Consider the following 14,997-nt stretch of genomic DNA (forward strand, 5'->3'; position numbering starts at 1 on the left):
TAACTGTACTCTAGTACCTCTGGCTCTGTGTTCTTCCAAATATATGGCTGAATTTGCCCGATCCTGTAACGGATAAATGAGGTCGAATCCAGTTCTCTCTAGCTTCGCTACTGCTTTATTTATGTGTTCGTTTCATTGGTGTTTTATGCCGCACTCACTGATACGACGGCGGCCAGCACTATATGGTATGAGGAAACCGGGCTACTGCGTTATGTCAAGAGGTGTGTAGAATGTGAATGACCATGGTTTTCTCTATACCGGCACTGAGAGATATGCATAGTACATGGTACAGGTCGACGACAGGTAAAGAATGTTCTAAGTTCTTACCCAAATGTCTCTTATATGGCATGACACTCTAAAGATCTGACCACTTTGGTGGCTTAGTGGCTCAGTTTTATTCTAAATGTTCGTTTTGTAGGTTTGCCAGATATACCTGGCGAAAGGAGGTTGTTTATACGTGGCAGTAGGCCTACTGATTCATCTGTGCATAAACCTGGCGTCAGTCCGATGAACGCATACATGCAATAACAGCGATATTACAGGTAAATAGGATTCGTGTCACCTTGCTTTCAGGACCCCTTAAATGATTGACCCATGTTAAAAGACAGGATCCAAGCGCCAAGTCCAACATTCAAATATGTCTAAAGGGGCGTTCCCATTAGACTGATATAAAAGCAATATAATTAAAGGAGCTGAAATATTCTTGAGTAAAACGTCAATCAAACAAATAAATAAACTAGCACAGTACACAATTTAAACAATGATTTCAGTCATTCGCCTAGAACATTCTTTGCGTCTTTCCAACCTCAGTGGAAACTGTTGACTGCTTCTCAGTGTATGAGCCCGTCTAGATCTAACCTTTCTCACCTGACGCCATCGGAAAGGTCATGACCTTTGTAGTAGTACACCGTGAGCTCGCTCCGGGCGGATGAGTACATGTACGTCACGCATGAGAGTTTGTCAGTTACTTGCCAAAGGTCATCGCGGTTTAATCAGGGTGCTCCGATTCCCTCCGCACTTCGCATGAGCGAAACATTCTTGAGTAAGGCGTTTACACACCAATCAAATAAATAAATACAAACATAAAGATATGCTGAAGCGTGACTGCCGCGAATTAGGTGAGGTTTATACTATCTCGTTTAGTATGGATGTATGCTCTGGGTTTTTCAGTCATATGACGACGTGAAGTCGTTATGTACATATATTGTGTATTCTTCTGGCACGGCGAGTGCTGCCTCCACTAGAGTATCATGCCGAAGACACCAGACATGGCACCCCACCTAGTCACATTATGCTGACACCGGGCCAACCAGTCCTGTTTCCTTGCTCTAACTGCTCATTTTATTAAAGCAATTTTAAAGCCTTTGATATGACCCAATCGTATTAAGCAATGCTTAATATTACCGTTATTAAGCGATGTCTATACAACCTCGTGTTAACAGATGTTTATAAATACAACCTCGTACCATTAATTGATGCTTGCAAAGCCTCGTATTTACTGATGTGATACAACCGCGTATTAATCCATGCCTATACAACCTCGTACTAACAACTGTATATCCATATTAACCATTTTTACACAACCTCGTGTTAACCGATGCATATAATTCAACTTCGTACCACTAACCAAGGCCGTACCACCAACCGATGTTTGCGAAACCTCGCATTTACTAGTGTTAAATATACAACCTCATCTTAATCGATGCTTATAAATACAACCTCATTTTAACCGATACTTATCAATACAACCTCATCTTAACCGATGCTTATAAATACAACCTCGCGTTTCTAATCAATGCTGATACGGTCCCTGGCTCAGGAGGTTCAGAACGTATAAATATACGTCATTTGTGAGGCAACTGGCAATGATTCTGAACGGAAGTCGGAACTTGCAATGATTACTCCCTTGTAGATATTTATTGAACCTCAAATCAGGTTTTACTGAAAATCGCAAACAATGATTTCTTTGCCATTGCAGTGTGATTGAATGTTATGACATCACAGCATTTTGATTAATTCTAGACTAAAGGCATCTAATAAATTGCTTATGACGTGACTGCATTATCTTTCTTGAGTCCGATTAAGCCACGGTGCTAGGGAATGTCCAAGTTCCCATTCACTATTTAAGCATTTACAGTTACACCCCCCCCCACCCCTAACTAATGAACAACAACAAGAATCCTGATTTCACCCATTGTACGTGACCATCAGCCAAGTGTCATACTGCATGAGGAAGTGTTGCATACTCTATCGAATTAAAATAATCCCAGTTGCACTTTAATTATAACTTTGCGTAAAGCAGAACGACATGTGCTGAACATTCTCGTCTTCATATGCAAAAGTTGGGCATTCGGCGTTAACTACCAGGACTGGCGCTTTCATAGCCACATCTGCTGCATATTTCGGGAACCTACGCAAACAGGTAGGCTCTATAGATCGCGTAAAAGAGAAATCTGTCTTTTATCAATCAATGTTTAATGCAATCAATTTTTAAATGTACCTAAAATAACTGTCATAAATTCATAATTGATGCATACAACTTTGGCTGTGACCGAATGTCACGTAGTAATGTTCTTCTCTTGTGATCTGTATGTAGTCATGCAAACATCCAGGAATTATCGCAGGGTATATCCGTTACCGGCTATGTGTGACTTAACCCGGGCCTAGGGGCTCTCTGTTCATCGTGTTGAATTAGATCGCCACTTCGGATATATGAACAGTTGCAATCAAAACGCAAGTGAGATACATATTTTATTATCAACAACTTATAACCTAGCATGGTACACAGTTTGAATACTGATTTCACTCAGTCACCTACATCACTGAAAACTGATGACTGCTTCTCTTTATACGACTCCGTCTTATTTTCGTACTTTATATGCTTTCTTAGCTTGTTGCTAGTTTGTGATAAACGTGGTTTTGGCAATTAGCCTCGCGATTATTAACCCAGAAGGTCCATTTTGGTTGACGGCTGGTATACGAATGTCTGTTTCGGCGCATAGATTTACAGATGGCAGGAACTGCATGGGATCGAACTCACATCTAACACACATTCAGAACGGGTTCTAAATAAACATGGCTGAAATGGTGAGTGAATCTTGTGGAGCGATGTATACTGGTACCATGAGTTGATCATGACATTGATGAGATGTTACACATATAGATCAACTATACACGTTATAGATAAGCTGTATATCTCGTGAACGCGACGTTATCTCTGAGACACGCATGGCGTGCGCTACGCCCTTATCAGCCAATCATACATAGCGGTTTTCTGATCTGACAATAGTCCTTAAAATCTCAGGGCGACACATACTCATTCTGCTATAACAATGTCCTTTTATTTCAAGAACGAAACCGTATAACTGTTAACACAAGAATATAATATGATTTACAGTATAAAGGGTAAGACCAGAGCAGCGACGATAGTGTGATAGCTGGCAAATAGTCACATGTAACTGGTGAAATACGGCCTCTTGTCAATTTACCTCACACACCACCTAGCACCATGTCTTAAGCAGAATTCGGTGCTCTGAATATATATATATATATATATATATATATATATATATATATATATATATATATATATATATATATATATGCCTATTATATATATGCCTATATATAATGTAGGCATTTTACTATTGTGTCATATCAAACTTGGCGCAGGCCTAGCACACTGTAGCTAGCCTGACATGAATATGAACCTGTTGCGAAGCTCATTACACGTACCCATCACGAATGGTGCGACAGTGATTCATATAGAAGGCTTAATGAATAGCATTCTATCGCTAATAGAATTATACTTGAGTCAGGCGAGTTAGATTTTGTTTTAATTACGTCCTGGGGATATAACTTTTTGCACACTTTTTGCTGTCTTTATCACCTGACAAGAAATACGTAGAAGTCATTATTTGCTGGAAATGCGTGTAGTGCACGGTTCTGAAACACAGAAAAAAAGTACTTACCAGGAAGCACTTCGTAGGCCTACCCGTCAGGAGCCTCTAAAACAGTGTCACATTTCAGAGTTGAAAGGTCACGGAAGGGCCTGTGATACACTGTGAGCGATGATTCAGTAGCTCTACTTGGGGAAACCTTCCCGCTGCGTACAACCAGAACAGACTGACGGACAGAGCGCTCGTAATCGCGGGATACACAACTACAGCTGGCTCGCTTGTTGAATTCTGTATTGCCACAGATTGTTCGTGTGCACTGCCTTGGGGGAAGCTACAACAGCACTGCACACGTCTACACTGGATACAGTTACACGAGGTTTACGAAATCAGTGTCGTGGACAATAGGGTACCAGCTATGAGTCTGTTATTGTATGTGACTTCGGTCACCACCAGCAGGGATGTAAGTATATGTATATATGTGTATATATGTGCATGACTATATTCGAGTTCAGTGTTCTGTCTGAGCATGGTGAGGAAGAAAAAACGGTTCGTGTCTGCAGAGAGCTGATATAGGCTGACTCATTTTGCCTCGCTGTTTTGTTACTGTTCTGAGATACATGATAACTGATCGCCTGTGCGATTTATATGGAAGCCTACTGGGGCTTCATTTCACAAAGGGCTGCAGAGATATTGACGAAAAGGAACGGGAGGCTGGGGGGAGGGGTGGGGGATTGGTGTTGCTGGGAGTGGCAGTGAGAGACAGGAGCAAGGAGATGAGTTCCATCCAGAGGGCGTGGCAAAGGGAGGTCAAGATCGACCTGTAAACAAAATGCTTACGACTACAGCAGGGAAAATTGCCTTCTGTCCTGCAGTGTGGTATCACCAGATACACTGTGAGCCGCCACATGTCATGTGAACGGTTCCATTGTGATTGCATGGGTCTGCTTAAAAGCATGTAATGGACTTAGAGTAGGGACCTACTCTAACAGTTGGTACGCTGAAACAGTGACTCCTGTAGCACTGCAGACAGGGATCTCTGATCTAATAGCGGGGGCCTATGCAATTAAAATTGAAACATGAGACACCCTGTAAGCTGGGCACCCGTTACAGCTCATGTGTTTTCTACACCTGTATATACTGAATGTACACGAACAAGGACACAAGAGTTGGAACTTACTCTCGTGGGATATACAAACGTCTGAGGACAGAGGATGTTTATTCCGGTGTTATACAGAACCGCTGTATTCTAAGAGATACATCTGCAGCCTCTTGTCCCAAGTCAGTCCAATCCACTTCAACGGCCAGACTAAGGCGTCTCGTATTTACCAGACAGTGCATGTAAATAATGATAACAACGGTAATCATCATACCGTTGACTGAGCGATTTAAGTCACCTCAGACTATTTGTTGCGTGACAAGTGAGGTCGTGTGTTCGAACCCAGCTCTGGCTGGGCTGCTAACGTTGGAACCATTGCGTATTTGTATTAGTACAGTGATTTTCTTGGGCTCTGGAATCTTGAGCGCATCACTAAACTCGTGGGTTCGTATTCATCAAGCAACTTATTAAAGACTTAATCATAAATTGCAAGTGCTTGAACAGCCAACTCAAAACAGAGAACTCAAACTGTGGTTAGTACATTGTACTGCAGTAAAAAAAATCGTTTTTTCGTGGAACAAAACATTTTAAATGTAGCTGTGTTTGAACTTTTGACTTAAAGTCTTAAGCCGTTGAATAAAAATGAGAATTGAGAAAAGAGACATGTGGCTTAAAGTGTTGTAGCCTGATACATTACGTGATTTTGTCTCATCCACCAAATATTTTCGTTAAGGCTGCACGTGACTCTTGGAACAATACACGTTTTTCGTTCACTAACTACCCGATTCTTACCATATAAAAGAATACAGCATAGTGAGTAAAACCGGAGTGGCCGACGAACTGTCCTTATACAATTTTAAATAGTAGGAACTTGCACGCTCCCAGCACCTTGGCTTGAGCAGAATTAGGTGAAAACAATGCAGTTAAGCGTAATTTATTAGATGTCACTTGTTTCCTGATTTGCATTTGTCACATGTAGAATACCCTATTAACTTGTGATTCATACATTCAGAAAAGGTGCAAAAAAAAAAAATGTTTTGACACCTCTCCTGCCGCACGTGTGAAAATCCCTATATGCGGTACACGAAATGCAGTATAAGGCCGTATGCATACGTCTGTGCATTAGATTATATATCAGGACATCGACTTTGAAATTTCATGCGGATTCCGTGCATTGAATATAGACGCCTTTCCTCTGACATAGTTATCAACTGATCTTGATGTGAACATTTTGATATATTCATGCGTGTCTGGCAGAGAACTGCTATATATGAAGGGTTGTTTACTTGGATGGAATCAAGACGTCAAATCCTACATACGTGTAGCGTTCGTCATACATTTACAGGAATTGTAAAACAATGATCACAAAGTCCATTTCCCGTTTGATTGCTTTAAAGCTAATGTTCATACAAAAAGCGTATGGAGGCCTCGTCATATATTATGCAAATGAAAAATAAAGAGCAATCCAAATCAGAATCTTAGAATAGTATAAGACTAGTCTCATAAAACCGTCAGTGAATTTCGTTCTTCATTTGATTGATGTTTTTGATTAACGCCGTACTCAAGAGTATATCACTTGTACGGCGGCCAGCATTATGGGGGGAGGAAACCAGTCACAGCCCGGGGGAAAGCCACCACCATCGGCAGGTTGCTAGAAGACCTTCCCACGTACGGCCGGAGAGGAAGCCAGCATGAGCTGGACTTGATCTCACAACGATCGCATTGGTGAGAGGATCTTAGGTCATTGCGCCTCGCTGGCGTGCAAATCCCCTCGGCCACAGAGGTCCCCTCAGTGAAACTAAAATTGAAAAATACAGCTCTTAATGAACTCTAATACACATGCTTTGTGGCATAGATAATATTATGTGCAGATAGTGGCACATCAAAGTACGCATATGTATGCATGTGCACCAGTTAACGTTTGCATGCCTAAATCGTGCTCTGAATTCACAAATATGTTTTTGTTGATCCTGTCTATGCAAAGCGAAAGACAGAAGTGCAGCACACAAAAGTAGTTTATAGACTGATACACGAGGTAGTGATTGGGTGTGAATTCGAAGCCAGTCTAAAGTTGTTACGGAATTCGGCGCACCCGAATACTGGATTCAGGTCAGCGTACTAATTATCTCTATAATTTATTGTTTTTAATTGGAGTCTCACGCCACATCAAATATATGCTCAGTTTGAAAGGTCCGTGTGAAGCATCATGATATTGAATGACTGCGTGATTATGACTTAACGCCAACCTCAATGACGGTTACCTAACAAACACACTGACATACATCCTGACGTAAAACCCACATGCATGCAATCAGGGGCCTCCGTGGCTCAGTCGGTTAGCGCGCTACCGCAACGCAATGACCCTGGAGTCTCTCACCAATGCGGTCGCTGTGAGTTCATGCTGGCTTCCTCTCCGGCCGTACGTGGGAAGGTCTTCCAGCAACTTGCGGATGGTCGTTGGTTCCCCCCCCCCCACCCCCTGCATAGTTGGGCCTGCATATATAGAACAGATATACATATTCTGACTATCGACAACTTATTAACAAGCACTGGTAGAAATGTGGATGTTGATTTCATTCACTCGTTTAGAACATCCCTTGCATCTTTCTAACATCATTGAAAACTGTTCGCTGCTTACCAGGTCTTTGTATGAAACCGTCTAAATATCGTATTTTATGTACTTCTTTCTCTTAGTTCTTTCTCTTAGTTCTAGGTGATTGTGTTGAACGCTGTTATGAGAATTGGCCGTGCGATCATTGACATGGAACGTCAGTTTTGCTTGGCGGCTGCGATGTATGAATGTCTGGTTTGACGCACTGATGCATTTAGTTTATAGAGCGAGTTAAGACAAAAGAACAGCAGAAAGTGTTGAAGGACTTATTAAAGGGACATACCACTGACGTCGAAACAGCTGTGCTGTTATTTTAGATGTCATCTACATGAAGTCCACATTTCTACTGACTCGTATCTTACCCTGAGTGAAAGATCGAATGTTCGGTTTTATCCTGGGATTTCCTTCGACCATCAACTCACTGAAGTAGCTATATTTAGAAAGTCTGATTTTTTTAGTCAGTTATCTCCCCTTGTTGTCTAGACGACGGGAAATTTTCGGTCTACTTATTTTCGGAAACTTATGCGGTCTACCATGTGACTTCAGGTCTGCCATCGACAATTACGAGTACTTTATGAAACATTATCAATAGAAAGGAAGACCGTATTTTGTTTACTAGACTTCTAATTCGCACTGGGGTGGGTGCCTCCGTGGCTCAGTTGGTAAGCGCGCTAGCTTACCTAGGGATCGAGCGAACGTTGCATTGTGTTAATCTTTGCGCTGCCTCATTTTGCATGTTTTCTCGTCTGGCGGACAGTATAGACGGTGACGGATTTCTCCCTATAATTCTCCTAATTGACATTTTCCAGAAAATTATAGGCTCAGAAATCTTAGTTAGGAATCAAATGCAACTCATTTTTGCTTTCGGCTGAACCAGATCAAAAAGTCTGAATTTCTTTCGGCGATATGACCTTTTAAGATTACGTGTTGTTGTATAACATGTATAATGTATGATTCCTCCGTTATTTAGGCCTACTGCAGATATATGAGTGATACTTTGCAGATCGGTAGGATTTATTTATTTATTTGATTTAATTTGATTTGTGTTTTACACCATGCTAAAGAATATTTCACTTATACGACGGCGGCCACCATTATGGTGCAAGGACAATGGGCGGAGGCCGGGGAAAAGATAGGATCATCGGCTCGTTGCTGGCAGTCATTACCAATTATGGAGAGAGAGTCAGCATGAGCTGGACTTGAACTCACAGCGACCGCATTGGTGAGAGGCTTCACATTCATTGTGCCGAGCTGGTATGCTATCCACCTATCCACCTGCGGTGTTTGCTCTAAACGTGTGTAGGCCTATGGGTGTGATATTTTACAGATGGCTAAGAAGAAGCCTGCATTATGTGTTGTACGTAATGATGGGTGTGATATTTTGCAGATCGGTAAGAAACAGCAGAGGATAAAAGATGTCCTGGACATCAAGCACATTCCATACACGGAAGTTGACCTGGCTCGGGAACCAGAGGAAAAGGACAAAATGAGGGAATTGTGCGGGCTTCCGACAGCGCTTCCGCCTCAGATCTTCAATGGGGACCAATACTGCGGGGTAAGACCGTATACACGTATGTACGACAGCCAACATGCGCCAAATGGCTTCAGAACTGCAATGTCACGGGAGATTTGACGTCACCAGTGAAGTATTATAAATAGTTATTAATGGGAAAGTCTGCCAGCAACCTGTGGATGATCATGCGTATCCCCTTGGGTACGACCGGTTTCCTCTCACCATAATGCTGGCCGCCGTGTTTGAAGTGAAATATTTTTAAGTACGGCGTAAAACACCAGTCAAACAAATAGATAAATGACTATTAACATATTGCAATTTGTTTTACGTAATTCTGTGTAAGGTGTGGTGCATTGGGGCTGTATAAGTTGCTATTATTGAAGAATTTACATGAACAGTCCAAACCCTAACTGAGGTTGATCCACGAGAGGCGGCGCTCAGCGGTTATACGTGATGCCAGTTATGTCACACTGACTTCTGTAGTTTACACTTCTATTCATTTATCGGGACCGGTAGATCCAGGATCAATCCTTGATCGAGTCACACCTAAGACTTTAAATTTATTTATTGGATTTATTTGATTGTTGTTTACGCCGTACTCAAGAATATTTCACTTATACGACGGCGGCCAGCATTATGGTGGGTGGAAACCGGGCAGAGCCCGGGGGAAACCCACGACCATCCGCAGGTTGTTGGTAGACCTTACCACGTACGGCCGGAGAGGAAGCCAGCATGAGCTGGACTTGAACTCACAGCGACCGCATTGGTGAGAGGCTCCTGGGTCATTACGCTGCGCTAGCGCGCTAACCGACTGAGCCACGGAGCCCCCCCCACTTCCTAAGACTCTAAAAGAGGAAGTTGTAACTTCCTCGCTTGGCGTTTAGCGTGAAGGGGATAGTGCAACGACTGGTTGACCCGTATCAGTATAATGGCTCGGGCGGGCCGTCTTACTTGCCTTCAGTAAGTTGTCTCAGTGAAGCAGCACTATATAAAAGAGCGGTGGAAATCTGTCCTGCAACAAGGAGGCACATTACACGTACATGCACCCTAACGATTCCTTCGTCGTCATATGACTGAAAAATTGTTGAGGTAAACCTCAAGCACTCACTCACTCACTCTATTCATTTATTTGATCGTTGTTTGATGCACCACGCAAGAAGTTTTTACTTAGGGCCTATACGACCACAGCAAGGGTGATGGTACGGAAGACAGAATAAAGCCTGCTGTGTTATATAGCCTTAATTATGGCAAGGATATGTATCAGGTCCACATCAGTCTGCACGACTCTTAAAAAACAAATGCAGCTGAATTTAATAGCATGTGTTGGAATGCCTGGCGAGACGCCTAAGTTGAAGTAAAGATGAATTGAAAGAAATTGTGCAATATGTTAACAGCTTTATAGCTTTAGGGTAACTGCCAGAACCCGGATGTAGTCGAGACGGTAATAAGCCATTGTTATATGTCATACGCTGATAAGCGGAGAGACATGTAACAATGCATGACTGTCATTATATGCCTCTTTCAAAAGATTTCATGACTAAAACAAGATTGATGTTTACCGTCACACTTTCTGTAGAACATACCGCAAATGTGATCTACGCCATCTGGAAAGAGTATATTCTCTTCACTGCTATGGAAAAATGATGGGGCCCGCCATTGTGTCATTGGGTTGTTACTGACATACAGGAACTCTCTAATGCTCCGTGTTAATCAAATGGTCTGGGTCCACACACTCAAAACAGGAAACAATCAATTGAGCTGTCCCACAGAGATTAAAAGTGGGCCAGTTTCATCGACCTAAAACATAATTTCAGTTGAGAGTTTGACGTCCAAATTAGGCTACTGCATATACACTGAGTGGGTCTTGTGAAAAGAGGGGCTGCATGGCCAAGGCGATTAGCGTGAGAAGATCTGGCAGAAATCTGCGGATCGACGTGTGTTTCCCCCAGGCGCTGCCCGGTTTCCTTCCTAAGGCTGGCCGTCGTCGTATGAGTGAAATTCTTGAGTACGGCGTTTGAAAGAAATAAATCAAATCAAATATATAATGATGACCATATTCCTATTACCGGTACCCTAATTTCCCAATCTTTTCGCACATTAAAGAGTAACTTTCAATGCAGTTATTTCTTGGTTATCCGGTGATTTGTTTCAAACGTCGTTTTGGGAACCGACCTTACAATTATTGACAGCTACAGCATTTGTGGAAGGCTAAGCAGAATTAAGTGAAAAAGATAGTGATGTTAAATTCTTGACTTCTCTGGTCTTGAATGCCCTACACCAGAGCAGCGAGGACAGTTTTATAGCTGGCAAATGGTCACAGATATAACTGATGATATAGGACCTCTTGAGCATTTGCCCCAGGATATATGTATCATCGTGGTCAGCATACGAACAGCTTATGTATCGGTAATCTACAACCGAGATACGTATTTCTGTATTAATTAGGAGGACTTGAAAACCGTAAGCTATGACTGGGTACCGATAATGTTGACGTCTGTACACTCAAAAATTAATCTGTTAATTCTAGTAATGCTAGAATAACATAATACTGTGTCATATTCAACATAATATCCCGTTAGTCTAATAGAATCTTTATGTTGAATTAAATAGAATGTCTTTGTTGTATTTAACACAATAATCTGTTGCAATATCAGAATACATTCTAGCATCACTCATACAACAGACTTGGCTGAAATTTACAGATAAAATTTGTAAAAGTGTAAGATCGGATCTCTCGTCAGGAAAACATCTCATTTAGTTTATTTGGAATGACACCGGTGTAATTTCGCTTTTTTGTGGATTCTTATATAGTGATAGATACATGTGGATATTTTTCTGTTGTGAGTGGCCTTGAAAACCGGCCCATTTAACTGCAGATTGTTGATTAAAGAACATCCACTAAACTGTGATAGGGTAGTAAGTAGTTAATTCATTTATCTTTCAGGATTACCAGGCGTTTGACGACGCCGTGGAAGAAGGGACATTGATGGAGTTTCTGAGGCTAAAAGCATGATTCAGTATTACGGTATGTTCATGTAAGTACATATGTCTGTGGTATCCAGAGGATAGCAAAGTCCGTGGGAACACATCGTTAACTTGAAAGTTAGGTGTTTGTGAGAGAGTGACGTCACAGCGACTTTTTGACCTTAATGGTTGTACTTATGTCCTTGGTATCCAGAGGATAGCAAAGCCCGTGGGAACACATCGTTAACTTGAAAGTTAGGTGTTTGTGAGAGAGTGACGTCACAGCGACTTTTTGACCTTAATGGTTGGCTGTTGACAAATTTCTTGTGACGTACATTATATTATGTTTTTTATATTGCGTACTTTGGGAAAGTCCGCCAGCAACCTGCGGATGGTCGTGGGTTTCCCCCCAGGCTCTGCCCGGTTTCCTCCCAGGATAATGCTGGTCGCCGTCGTATAAGTGAAATATTCTTGAGTAAAGGGTATTAAGATTAACCAATCAAATAAATATTGCTTACTTTAGAATTTTCGTCAGCAGAATATAAAGCGTCGCAAATTTTGACCTATTTTGAGATCACTCCTAATCACAACATTGATACATCCTGATCATAATGAGTATTTCTGTAACATTATCTTCACTAAATTTAGAAACTCAAAAAAGAGGACGACGCTTCTAATTCAACACCCACGTGTGTAATTGTTAACAGTCTTATTTTCTTGTGGTTTTTCTTGTATAATCCTGTTAGCCATTTATTATTCAAACGAAAATGAGTCACAGGTGAAGTTTTGAATGAAACCACGGAGGATGGACGAATAAGATTGGTTGAAAACATTTTGAGAAAAATGTTTGGTTGCGTATGGTCTATAATTGCTGACATTCCCTTTTATATTGTAGGAAACACCTTGAGGACGATTCCTGGTCTAGAATATACTACGGGTGGTAGAGCCAGTCATTCGTGTTTGTACTCTGTTCAGTGGACCTTTGATGTACCGTCATGTGTATATCCTTGGATGCGTTTTGTAACACTTTATTCAATCAGTATGGTTCTTTGGTGCTAACATAGGACCTTGCCTTCGTCACCATGGAGATGAATATGAATGAAAACTGTTTTTTTGCCCGTGGATGCTCAAATAGACTACCTGGATCCCATGTCTTGAAACTTTAAACTTGAATACTGCTACTTTCTACACATAAACTTAATGTTGCTTATAACGTGAACGTGATATCAAACAGTATACTCTATTTGTTGACTCATTTTCCATGCCTATTTTAGAAAGTAACAGCATCCACGCTCACAGCGCTGGATCCCGAGCAAATTGTTCTTACGTTACTATTTGACCATAAATTTGGTTTTAAGAATTTAACTTAATCGAATAAACTGCGAAAAATGTAGGGGAAAATGAATAGGGATTTCGTGCATCGAATTCCTACTAATTACATTTTCAGAAATAAATTTGTCTAGGATATAACACCAAAAGACCAAATTATTTTCCATGAAAGACAAAGCATCAATAAATTTCTGACTTTCTGCTATGGTGCTTTGACAAGTGAGACAAATGCCTATTTGTACATATACGGCTGTAATTTCATACTTGTATTTTGTTCGTTGAAAGTTTTTGAAATTGTCTTTACCTGCATGCATGTACTTGTCTACACCTGCATGCATGAAATTGTCTATACCTGTGTGCATGGTCATCAAAAGATTTTATAAAACTTGTCTCAATGACAAGTATTATTCTTATTATCGAGGATTACACTCTTGGAAGTATATCTATGTATATAGCGATTTTCAGGCTTATACATTCGTAAACAAAGAACTTCATTTAATGATACTGGATGAGCGTAAGATACGTATATGTCTTGACAACGGAGTTCAACCGTCTTCTATTCCAATTATGTGATATTAATATTGTATTACATTCAATTTTTGTAGTGTGCTTATTGGAAACTAGGTGACATGACTAGAAACTTTGCTTTACGGTACCTCTAGATTTATGGTAGATCAAGTACCATGTTAAAAGAATTAAAAGTATTTTGTGGAGTACCCGTATTACCTATATATCTGTATTCTTTGATGATATTCAGCGTTTTAATAAGAGGGTAAAATTAAGTATATATTTAAGTCTTTTCTATAGCTACATGATACATGCTCTGAGTTTTACAGGTAAAGGGTATATACCCTCTGAGGTGTCGTGCCAGATACAATTAGAATAATATTGCTTATTTACTACTAAACGATTTTATTTTAATTATAAATGGTTCCGTCAGGATTCATAAATTGTGTTGTATTAAATATACCGGTATTTGTATCACGCTTTTGAATCTCAATACAAGTGACAGTTTGGTCTACCCGATTTGATTTCTTTAACTAAAGTATATATTTATTTATTTATTTGATTGGTGTTTTACGCCGTACTCAAGGATATGTCACTTATACGACGGTGGCAAGCATTATGCTGGGAGGAAAGAGGCAGAGCCCAGGGGAAACCCATGACCATCCGTAGGCTGCTGGAAAACCTTCCCAAGCACTTACGGCCGGAGACGAAGCCATCATGAGCTGGACTTAAACTCACAGCGGCCGCTTCGTGGTCGAGTGGTTAACGTGCTAGCGCAGCACATGCAATGACCCAGTATGATCGTGGGTTTCAACCAGGTTTTGTCCGGTTCCTCCCGCCATAATGGTGGCCACCGTCTTATAAGTGAAATATTCTGCGTAAACCACCTAAGTAATTAAATAAATGTTTAACACTATATATATATACACGACAATTTTTCACCACATGTAACGGAGGCCAAGCAGTTTTACAGGTGAAGGAGACCTAAGAGCTTGGAGTAAAGTACCTGAGAAACTTCCTGACTTAAAGCGACATGCAGACGTATGAGCGAGAACTAGATTCGAGCCTGCAAGCATGC

The 14,997-nt window shown here is 41.0% G+C and overlaps 1 protein-coding gene across 2 annotated transcripts; it reads left to right on the forward strand.

Annotated features, from left to right (window-relative positions):
- The first annotated feature begins 4,081 nt into the window (after window positions 1-4,081).
- On the forward strand, window positions 4,082-14,432 carry LOC135465735 (SH3 domain-binding glutamic acid-rich-like protein 3). Of its 2 annotated transcripts, none has more exons than XM_064743057.1 (4): window positions 4,082-4,359; window positions 8,994-9,161; window positions 12,064-12,144; window positions 12,979-14,432. In XM_064743057.1, exons 1-3 carry the CDS (start codon window positions 4,315-4,317, stop codon window positions 12,130-12,132), a joined length of 282 nt encoding a protein of 93 aa, XP_064599127.1. In that variant the 5' UTR covers window positions 4,082-4,314; the 3' UTR covers window positions 12,133-12,144; window positions 12,979-14,432. The 2 variants fall into 2 exon arrangements, with proteins under 2 accessions (XP_064599127.1, XP_064599126.1); XM_064743056.1 differs by having other exon boundaries at window positions 4,083-4,359; window positions 12,064-12,154.
- The last annotated feature ends 565 nt before the right edge of the window (window positions 14,433-14,997 follow it).

This window comes from Liolophura sinensis, chromosome 5 (genome assembly GCF_032854445.1).
Source record: "Liolophura sinensis isolate JHLJ2023 chromosome 5, CUHK_Ljap_v2, whole genome shotgun sequence".
NCBI classification, from domain to species: Eukaryota; Metazoa; Mollusca; class Polyplacophora; order Chitonida; family Chitonidae; genus Liolophura; species Liolophura sinensis.